We start from the raw sequence: 11,578 nt of genomic DNA, 5'->3' as shown, positions 1-11,578 counted from the left end.
ATAAATGTTGGAACAGCATTTGCATGTGATATGAACTGGATGAGAATCATGTTTCCAGATCCAAGCAATTGCATTAATTGTAATAAACAAATGGGTTGAAGACCCGAAGCAAACAGAATTAATAGTTACTACAAATGGCAATTGCAGGGATATCCTAAACTGTCTGTAAAACCTAGTCCTAGCCCGGTCAATTGAGCAATGGATTCATTAAATTCATAAACCATGTTAAGTAACAATCACATCTATTACACTTGCTATTAACGAGTCTTCTTTGTTGAATGACCAGTCTTTCGCTTATGACGACTGAAATCAGACACAAATCTGAATGTTTGCCCACAGCCTGGCTCAGCACAGACATAAGGACGCGCACCAGTGTGGACTCGAATATGTTCAGTACGAGCCCATGCCCACTTGAAAGTCATCTTGCACCCCTTCCAAGGGCACTTTAGGGGCCTGTCATCCTCATGAACTCGACGGTGCTGCACCAGATATTTGTGTGAGAAAAACTTCTTCCCACACCCTTTTACAGGACAGATATTTCTCTTATGATGCACTAGCTCCTGTTTTGACCCAAAACTCATGGTGCACCCCTCAATGTCACACTGGTATTCTGCTTCCTCATCCTTCATTTTGGCATGGCCAGCTGAAACCTTTGCCGCTGTAGCATTCTTCACCTTTTTCCTTTTGGTTTGCTTGTCCTTTGATTTTCCTTCCGACTCCTGAGCTTTTGGGACTCTCTTCCTAAGGCGTGTGCTAGGTCCACCATCTTCCTCCACATCCATATGTAAACATAACTCTCTGGAGTTACCAGATTGTTTATTCCGTAAATGAGAAGGCTGCTTTATTTGCTGAGGAGCCTTTGATTTCATCTGGATCTGAGCCCCTCGTTTTACAGGCCGCAATGTCTGGTTTTTCACTTGGGGAGGGTTAGCTTGTTTCATCTCTTTAAGTGTCTTTGGTTTAGATTGTTTACTTCGAAGAGTTCTCCTGTGCTGCTGAAGAGAATCATCTTCCATTTCATCATCTGAATGCATATCATCTTCGTTCATGCATTTAGCTTGCTTCGTTTTAGGAGTTCTATGCAGCAGATGAGAAATACTTTCAGCCGAGTCATCCATAACTTCTCTATCAATGCGTTTGTTTTGCCTGCTCCTGGGAAATCTTCTCTGCTGCTTCTGAAAGTGATCCTCCAATTGGATTACATTTTTAACTTCTCTATCAATGCCTTTATTTTGCCTTGTCCTAGAAAAACTTGTTACCTGCTTCTGAAAGCAATCCTCCAATTGGTTGTCAGACATTACATCTTCCCCTGCTTCGCAGTTGGCTTGCGTGCCTTTAGGAGTCCTTCTTCGATACTTGCGATAATGGCCCTCCAGTTGGTCGTCTGATATAATGTCCTCTCCAGTAAGGCATTTGGCTTGCCTGCTTTTAGGATTCCTCTGCTGCTTCTTCTGGATGTTCAGCTCCAGGTTATCATCAGATATCATTATATCCTTTTCAGCAAGGGATTTGCCTTGCCTGCTTTTAGGAATTCTCCTTTGCTGCTTCTGAAAAGGATTCTCCATTTGGTCATCAGAAATCACATCTTCTTCAATGTATTTGGCATGCTTGCTTTGAGAAGTCTTCCTATGCAGCTGAGGAGAACCAACATCCAAAGAATCCTCTGAAATTGCATCTCTCTCTGTGTCTTCAACTTCCTTGCTGCTAAGTTCTCCCCTCTGCTGCCAATCGGAATCATAGTTCACTGTATCACCTGAAACCACATCATTGTAAATAAATTTAGCTTTTTTGACATTAACATTCCTCCTGCGCCGCATATGATAATTATCATCATGTGAATCATCAGAAACTGCATCACTTTCAGTGCAATTTGTTTGCTTGCTTATAGGTTTTCTATGATGATATGGAGGAGAATAATCTCCAACCAAAGCTGCACCATCTCTCTCAATATGCTTGGCTTGCTTATTTCTAAGAATCCTCCTTGGCTGAGGGTTGGGTTTATCTTCAGTGGAATTATCCGAAAACACATCTCTCTCGACAAAACTGCCTTTCCTGGTTCGTCCACTTTCTACAGTCATTTTCCTTTTCCTGCCTGATTTTCTGATACTAGTTTCGCCTTTGTGGGTACTTTCCGATCTCTCAATTTTCTCATCAGGTAATATCCACCCATATAAGCTTTTCTCATCCTCAACATCTTCAGAATCTCTTTTTGCTAAGAGGGGATGGACCTGATTGGACATCCAAACTTTTCCACACCATTTCCCAGCAACTACCTTTTTCTGCCTGTTGGCTCTTCTCTGATAGACCTTTGGTTGTATGGGTGAGCTTGCTGGAGAGTTACGCCCAAATACATAATATATAACAGAATTGTAAGGCATCTGCTTACTATAAAGAGGAGAGCGGCTAAGATTTGCACTGTAAAAGAGATTGATTCCTAGCTTTACAGCCCAGTCCCCATTCCCAGGAATAGCTTCCTCGCTATCCAGAGCTGACTGGATCATCTCCTCATCCTCTTTGGTGGCATGCTTGTATGCAATATTCTTCCACATGTAACCAATCCCCAAATCTTCTGCCACAAACTTTGCTTCAGCCTCTATCTTGGGATAATCTACAGAAATATGAATAATAAATTATTAATTATTTGCTTACAGGAGGAAAACTAGTAACAGAGACTATACAACATAAACACTAGTAATCATAATCCTATAAGAGATGCAGAAAATAAAGATACATTTAATCAGTAGCAATTAGGTAATACACACCAACTATCATCGATCTATAACTATATGGAAAATACTTTTTCAAATCAGAAAGAAACATCATTTTAGATACCGTGGCTTGTGAATGATTATGGTTATAACCCATCATAGTTGGACAAACATGAACTAAAAGGATTTCCCTAAGGTAACGTTTGGTATGCGGATAGAACAGAGTGGAACGGTTTTGCCCTCTTCTGTTTTCCATGGTTCCACCTCTTTTAATGAAACCAAAGTGTACTATATTTTAACCCGTTATGTTCTATTTTTAAAATGTACAGAACATAGAACACGATCCATATGTTATGTTCCGTCCCATTCTCAAGTCTACCAAATTCTACCTAAGGCTGAAATATGAGAACGAGTAAAATGCCAGTTTCTTGTGTCATTCATGATCACACAATACCTTTGTACAAGTCTATGGCTTAAAAAATAACTAAATAAAAAAAGAACAAAATAAAAAATAAATCAGAATCATGATTTTTACAGATAATGTAAAAAAATTTACACTATCAGCAAACCGTATGGTGCTACCTATTTAAAAAACAGTTAAAAGATTTTACTATAAATCTTGGCTGCTACAGTAATGTAGTATCTTTTATTTCCATTACTGTAAAAAGTTTCACACTGACAGTGAATCAAATTCAAACTCTTAGTAAAGTTTGATAACCTTTTCATCAAGAAGAAAAAGGAACTTTTCTTACCTTGCAACATAAACTGACATCACTTCCATGACAAGACTCATATTTCATAACAAAGGTTCCCTTGTTTCTTAACCAGCTTAAACTCTGAAATTACTAAGTGTTTATTCTCAAAGAACAAAAAGTGGCAAAAGGCGAGGAGTAGAATTTTTTTTGCAAGAACTTGGGCATGAGATAAACAAAGCATAAAATGAATAGTCAATAGATCAACCCCCAGACCTGGATGACATAGGAGCAATATGTGGGCTCCACCTATTGGACGAAGTTGCTTCTCTGCTTCTGCAGCATGCTCTAGACAGAATACATGCATTCTAGATGAGTCTTCATCAGATTGTGGCACCAATGAAGCATTTTTCTTATCAACGGGAACCATAGCCTTGACTGACAATGACTTTTCAGAATCATGAGCATCTTGGGAACAATTAGAGGTGGAATTCAGCACTTCCCTCATATTTTTAAATGTAAACCCTGAAATAATATCACAATCCTGTTTCTCAAAAGTGTGATCAAAAGACTGATGACTCAAATTACACTCAAATCTGTGATGCATATAATCTTCATGATTGGCACTCTTTGAAGGAACATCATCTCCCATGTCAATTTTAGTCACGGAACTAGCATGAAAATCTTGAAAATTAGAAGGTAGTTTTCCTGATTTAGAGTTTATCACATTTGATTCATGACCGTCAATTGCAATATCTGGGTCACCCTGATCATCCTCAGAGTCTGAAGAATTTCCATATGCTGAAGCCAATAATGCCAGAGCAGTATTGCCTTTTTCTTTTTCAGTATTTAAAGCCTCCTCATAATTTCGATTTGCAGTTTGTTTCCGGTATTGAGCAGATTGAACTAGAGCATCATATAAACCATCTTGGTCATTCTTTTTCATCCACCCTTCATAACAGAACAAAATGGATCAGTACTTTTACCTAAATCATTGCTAAGGAAGATTGAAACTAAAATTTATACAATGCAAACTTTTAAGAGATAAAGCAAGGGAGATATAAAAGGCATTTAACTGCTTAGATACCCAAGTTCTGCTTACTTATGCACACCATAAAGGCTTTGCATCAGGCCTTAGTTCATGTTCCTTTTCTCCTATTATCCCAACTAAAACCTGATAATGAGATTCACTATAATGTAACTAATGATGAGTTCATGGCATTGATGGCAGGACAACTCAAAGCTTCTTCAACCATCACAAAAGGCAAGACACTCTTCTTGTCTTCTGGAGTTCAGGATTTAATTATTACAACTAATCAACTCAACCATTTCCCTGGTTTACAAAAGCACTACAGGATCCAAACCAACCTTCTGGACCCCAAATAAGTCCCAAAGGACAATAAGAGAAAATTGAAATAGAAGATAGATAAATAAGTTATACTAAAGCCCAGATTGATATTAGCTAATTTATATATAATCAATCTTTAACAAAAGGAAATATTCAAGAGGGGGAAAAAAAGATAACTGTTTCCAAACAGAATAAAGTTTTAACAGAAAAATACCAATCCAAAACTAGAGGGGGCTAAAAAAAGAGGCATGCCAGAACTCTGAAGTATACAAATTTGTTTATTCCTCTCTTAATTGGTGAAGTCTGGTAAGTATCTCTCATTTAGTCAACTCCCTATTCCTTAACTCTTGAATGCAGATACAGGTCATAACCTACAGGCACAGCATTTGTGTTTCTGCTCTACAGTAGAAAATTGTCAGGATAGGCTGACCATGCAGTTCAGATCTTAAAAGCAGAAAGACACTGACCGAAAAAATAGACATATTTCCTTATGAGCATATGATACAAAAAGATCTGAAGAAACCCAAAAACCTTTTTTGATACAACATGAATCGAAATATGGAATTCTAGAAATCGAACTTATAAAACCTGCCTGTATACATATTTGGATCAGGAACAGTAGCATCTTGATGGGAAATAGTAAATTTATTGCTAGATACTCCAGAACCAACAATCCAATCATTAAAGAAGCTACAATCAGCTGACATAAGATATCTAGCTGCTGGTTCTCTAGGCTGTACAATAGCAACACAGGAAAAGCTCAATATTCCACATGTGACACATGAAAACAGTCTCTGATCTGACAACCCATCTCCTTGACTAATTTCTCTTTCAATATCTCTTTGCAGTGGCTTAGAACTTGAAGTGCATATGTTACCATTTGCATTGAATGAGGAAATCCTGTTCCTTTCACACAATGTAGTAAATTTGTCTTTCATAGAATAGAAACATTTTTCTTGCTTGATTCCATGATTCCTGTTGAACACCAGATCATCAGAAACAAAACCTTTTGAGGAATTTATTCCCTTTGAATTGCATAAATTGAGGGAAAACCCAGGGTTCACTTTTAGTTGTTGGGATCCAACACGTAATTTTGAGCAAACAGAAATGTCAACTGAGCTACGAGGAAGAAGTACTATAGCAGATCCTTTCCCAAGTTCATAAAGCAGATCATTGTTTTGTAAAACATCCTGTACAAATAGTTCTTTGATTACAGTTTCTCCTTCACCCTTCTTCTTATCTTTAAGACGAGAACTCCGTGGTTCAGCACTTATGCCCCCAGGGATTCTGCGTGGAGAAAACAAGAATATTTACTGGGAGCATATGTTATAACAGCTCATATTGTCATCAGAATCATTGTATTTGTACCATGATCAAATCACATTACATGAAGTTCCAAACAACGAAAGCCCAAAAATGCAAATCGCTATTAAAAGCTGTTCAAAAATTAATACACACACAGTTTATGTCTAGAATGAATCATCCACAGAATTTTAAATTGGGGAATCCGATTACATCTTGAAAATCTATTAAGTTAATAATATTAATAATTGCATCAATATACTCAAACGACAAGAAAACAAGATAATTCTGGTAAGATATTGGCAGCACACTCTAATAGATAATTATAAGAGCTACAATAGGGAAAGACAAACCTAGAACACAAAGCTAAGGCAAGGTCATAAAGTAACTGGAAATGTGAAACCATGGGAGGATAATTTATTGAAGCCCTCCGAATAGCAGCATCTTTAGCAACATTCAACCACTCAGGTGTTGCAATGTTAGCTGCCTCTCCACAATTAAAACCTACACAGCATACATTCAAAGCATTAGAAAAATTCAACTATTGGCAGAAACAAAAATAACGTCACCCCCCTCCCCCAAACAAAAGAGACAGAGAAAGAGAGAGTCCTTTATCCTATAAGTAACATTCTTATATTATAAGTGTCTTTACCATGACTAAACCCTGTGTGATAGGCTCTTGGAAATGTCACAACAAATTCCCCAGCATTTTGCACTAACCTGAATCAAAGCAGTTGAAAGTTGAAGTTAAGATGCATGTACACCACCATACAGGGTCACCAAAATAATAACAATAATGGATTCTAATGATTCCAATGATGATTATTAACATCCATTATTTCAATATTTAAAAAAAAAAAAATAGACAGAGAAGAGTGTAACAGCAACTAGGGTGAGGTGAAGATATTATATTCTTTTAAGCAGAGAAAGATTTTTTTATTTAAAAAAAAAAAGGAAGAGTTTGGGATATAGGTGGTGTTGATGTTGAAAAAAGAAAAAGGAAAAATACAGAGAACCAAGTATACAGCAAGGCTTTTCCATCTCCCTGCATATCGGAAATGGGAAATCCCCGGACACAGCCTTGGCAGAGCACCAGAGAGAAGGCTTGAATACAATCCTATGCAAAGCATATCTAGAGGAAAAGAGAATCCCTTAAAGATGAGGATGTTCCACTCCAACCAAATACAGCAGACAACTGCATAAACTATCCACTGCCACACCATTATGGTTTCCTTGTTTCTACCAAAAACTTCAAAACTAACCATCAGAAACTGCTTAAAGGTGAAGGAGCACTCAATAATCATTTAGCACGCCAAACAAATAATTTCAAAGGGTAGTAGCCAAACAACAACGGAAAAAAAAAATGCAAATGGAAATGGAAATGGATGCAGCAATAATAGTTAAAATAATAATAATAATAATAATAAAGTTCATTTTTTTGACTAGGAATACATTTCCAGCAAGATTGTATTTGAAATTGCAACTGAACTTCAACAGCTTTAAAGTTGAAATTCATTTGTGTAGGATAAAATCAAGCAGAAGATATTCAAAGTAAATAGCACCACACACAGGCCACAGTAAAACTGGTAGTGTAAGTAATTTATGCTTGAGATTTATCCAGAGGATTTACCAAATAAGATCACCACAAACTACAGTATGACATTCATAAAATTAGTACCTGCAACATGGAACACCTGCACTAATAAATACTTCGGGCGACATCACCGTGTTTTTCTCACCAAGAATAGCAAATGTCACTGTTGAAGGGAAACAAGACCCATGTAAGTTTTGTAGCGTGTGAATCCATATGTAAACACAGAAGTCAAGTATCATCCTCTTAACATATGGAAATCACTATCAGTTCCACTCACTTGTCCCAGATGGGACCAACCAATATCTTTTATTGCACATTGATTGAAAAATAAAACATGATACATCAAAGCTGAAAGAAAAGACGATAAATTAATAAACAAATAAGATAGCTTACACATAACAAGAAACCTAGAAGGTTGAAGGTTCTGTTAAGTGATGTATTTGAAGAGAGCAAGTGCAAGACAGGTGTGCCTACTCAAATGAGGGTAGATTTTTTAATCCCAAACAGTAAGATTTTATCAAAATTTTCTTCAATCGTTAGACCCATTTGTTGCCTCCTAAAGAAATGAATTGGAATCCTTAAATCCACAACATAAACGCTAATTTTGTCATCTTTCATTAAAATTATAATTTCACCCACTTTTAACAGGCTGAAATTAAAACAGAGGGTTGAAACTTAAATCATAAACTCCTATGATTTCAGTAGTGAATCTTGTTTTTAGCAATCATGCCTTGATCTGAAAATAATGATCGTGAGAGCATGACATGAAACAAGCATGCATCCTTCAATTTATTGGTGAAAATGCACATCATGCCAAAAGAAATGAAACAAATAGTAAAAGAGTACATATATTAACATTTTCCATGGCCGCGAATATCTCCACATCTTGCTGACAACAGCACACTGCAGGAGATTCTGTGTCAGATCAGAGAAAATGATTTTCCGAACAACAAATTGGTTCCAAACAACTATTTACAAGTTCAGCCAAACAACACAAAAGAGATCACGGCACACAAATTTACTCCGTAATCCTCTGGAAAAGTCAATAGAAGTCCATATCAATCCCCAAACAATTAATAGAACACCAGAAACTCCATATTGGAGAAGAAGCAAAGAATGTAGACAGATGCAGAGTGCAGAGCCATAATACCTTCCACTGGCAATCAACATATCTTGCCAGCCTCAAGAACCTAACTAACCTTTCAAAAGTTGACCATTTCACAAGTATGCAGGAAATGCATACTTAGACAGAAACTCAATGAACAAAACACAATATTCAAATGTCATTTTGGTCATTTGCCAGCTAAATTCAACAATGTTGTTGTATGCAACCACAACAGAGTGAGTGATTAAAACAAAAAAATAATTAGTGTAGTAGTAGTGAGAGTCTCACCAAGAGGGTTTATCTCTCCACCATAGCCATGAACCCTAACAACCTCCTCAAACGCAACGGCGGCATCACGGGGCACACCATACCAGGTCTTGCCAGCACCCATATGGAGGTAATTCAAGCTGTGCAAGTCATGATCCTCGACATGCCAAGCGAACCAGCTGAACAACATGGCAACATAAACCATAGGGGAAGTGACACCAGGAATCTCCTCCTTCATGAACCTCAAGAGAGAACCATTGGCCCTAGAAACCCCTCTCATGTTCCAAGCAGTGTCAGCAAGAGTCGCAGGGGGATCCCCTGAGTCCCTACATTTCGCGGCGGCGAAGGCGGAACCCGGCATGTCGTTAGCATACTCAACGGAGAAGGGTTTGTCAACGGTGGCCTTCCAAAAGAGTGTCTCAGTTTCAAGCGGTCCTTGTGCTTGTCCCTGTCCCTGTCCCTGTCCCTTCTTGTTATGGCGCTTGAGCTTGAGGTAAGTTTTCTCGAAGGATTTGGCTTTGGCTTCGAATTCCTGAAAGGTGTAGTGGTCCCCACTCTGCCAAACCGGACGCTGAACCGGACGGGGTTTCCGGGGACAGAAGCCGATCTGCTGCTGGCGAGTGGTGAATGTAGGGTTCGGAAGTGAGCGGTTCAGGTTGGCGATGGCGGTTTTCTTTGAAGAAGGTGGAAACGGTGGAATGATTTTGCAGATGCCGTAGTTTGAAGCTTCCTTCTCGATCTTGAAAATGTAACCAATTGGATCTTGGAACTCCGCCACGCTTGGCCTGTACTCCGGCGCCAGAGGCATCGATTTCAGCCATGGAAAAACGTCACCGTTTCCCTCTGAACCTGTCATTAACAGAGGCAGAGGCAGAGGCACAGATTTGGGATTCTCATTGAACACGCACGCAATAAGTTTATTCAGATTCTATGATGCGCTTTTACTTTACTTTACTACTTCCTCTGTTTTCAAAATGCTACAGAGGAAGACGAATTGAATTGAATTGAATTGAATGAAGCAGCAACACTACACTAGCAGGGTAGTAACACTGGTTTTAGTACTAGCACTACTAGTGTATTCATGTCAGTGTTGTTTGTGTGAGTTGGGGGGGTTTTATTGTGGCTTTGTTTAAATTAATGCCATTGTTTTCTCCTTTTATTTACTGAAATTGCCATTCGTATTTAATGCCCTTTTGGCGTTTTTTTGTTTCTGGATAAATAAACATTGGTAAACTATTTTTGCAGATGTGCCCTTCTCTGCCGCTTTCAACTTTTCCTGTATTTTGCAGATCAATCCCTATGACACGTCAGTCCTCACGGTTTTGTTCTAGGACAAGGAGAGTCAAATACGACCCCACCCCCACCCACCTACTGGTGACACGTCAGGGACGAAGGTCCCTTAAAATGAGACATGTGTCTTAATGTGATTGGTGCTTTACGGACTAATGGTATGGGACATGCCAGTAGTACTCTAACAAGTAGTGGGGGGCCCCTCTACAAGGCCCTGCCTGCATGAAATAACTGAATTCTACATATGGTCTTGAGTGAAAAAAATATCATGCAAATTAGCCACCATCATTAATGTATAATCACATCACAGTCTCCAACACACTCTCTCTCTCTCTCTGTATAATTATAGTTATATATATTTGGTTTGATTTGATTGTCGTGTACTCAATTAATCATTTTTCTTTATTGTAAAAATCAGTAGCATTAACAAATGATAACAATCTCCTAGCTAATTACAAGTTTAACATTAAAAACCTTCCCTGTTTTACTTTCCTTTTTGGTTTGCATGCATCAGGTGGGAGCTTGTGACATGGAAAGTGAGTCCAATTCAAGGCATATTTGAGATATTTCTTTACAAATTTTAAATAGGAGTTTGACATCTTCATATAATATTAGTTTTTTTCTTTTCTTTTTCTATCTTCTCTCTGAATTCCTTAATCAATATTTTTTAAGTACCACTTTAATTATAAAGTTATTTCTTATATCTTAACAAAATCTAATTAAAAAAAAGCGACATCAAACCGGAGCATTGATGTATATATCTTTCTAAATATGGATCCCATCAATTCTTTTTAACAGAAGTTGCTGTCATTCGCAGCTTAATGATATATTAAATTGGGTCTATTATATAGACCAAGATTTACAATTGATCAGGAAATCAGCTAAACCTAAGGAACAGAAAGCATAAATCAAGCTAATCTATTTACATCAGGAAATCAGCTAAACTTAAGGAACAGAAAGCATAAATCAAGCTAATCTATTTACATCAGGAAATCAGCTAAAACTAAGGAACAGAAAGCATAAATCAAGCTAATCTATTTTAATATACAAGGTAACAAACCGTGATAGTTACAATCAGGATCCTAACAAATTAATGCTACTCTAATACTCCCCCTCAAGGTGGAGCATGGAGGGAGGAGATGCCCAACTTGGAAGTCAAAAAATCGAATTGTTTGGATCCAAGTGCTTTGGTCATAATATCTGCGGGTTGAGAACTAGTGGGGATATGTTGAGTAGAAATAGTCTTGCTGAGAAGATAGTCCCGAACAAAAT

The 11,578-nt window shown here is 37.8% G+C and overlaps 1 protein-coding gene across 1 annotated transcript; it reads right to left on the bottom strand.

Moving 5' to 3' along the window:
• LOC133304834 (lysine-specific demethylase REF6) lies at nucleotides 1-10,001 on the bottom strand. The gene is made up of 7 exons (XM_061504895.1): nucleotides 9,038-10,001; nucleotides 7,729-7,807; nucleotides 6,703-6,770; nucleotides 6,404-6,554; nucleotides 5,341-6,035; nucleotides 3,677-4,351; nucleotides 1-2,608 (listed from the first exon to the last, which is right to left on the bottom strand). Exons 1-7 carry the CDS (start codon nucleotides 9,870-9,872, stop codon nucleotides 258-260), a joined length of 4,854 nt encoding a protein of 1,617 aa, XP_061360879.1. The 5' UTR covers nucleotides 9,873-10,001; the 3' UTR covers nucleotides 1-257.
• Between the last annotated feature and the right edge of the window lie 1,577 nt (nucleotides 10,002-11,578).

Source organism: Gastrolobium bilobum, unplaced genomic scaffold (assembly GCF_033153095.1).
Source record: "Gastrolobium bilobum isolate Gb01-03AN ecotype WA unplaced genomic scaffold, APGP_CSIRO_Gbil_v1 utg896, whole genome shotgun sequence".
NCBI classification, from domain to species: domain Eukaryota; kingdom Viridiplantae; phylum Streptophyta; class Magnoliopsida; order Fabales; family Fabaceae; genus Gastrolobium; species Gastrolobium bilobum.
This window is presented reverse-complemented; position numbering and strand designations above follow the sequence as displayed.

Bases quoted from the DNA above. Each gene is read 5' to 3' on its own strand.
- LOC133304834 (XM_061504895.1), bottom strand. From the start codon at position 9,872: ATGACAGGTTCAGAGGGAAACGGTGACGTTTTTCCATGGCTGAAATCG. The intron at 6,771-7,728 runs GTACTAATTTTA...GCTTTGATTCAG, and splicing joins GCAGGTGTTCCATGTTGCAG to GTTAGTGCAAAATGCTGGGG. The intron at 4,352-5,340 runs GCAGGTTTTATA...TCTGTTATGAAG, and splicing joins TGATCCAAATATGTATACAG to GGTGGATGAAAAAGAATGAC.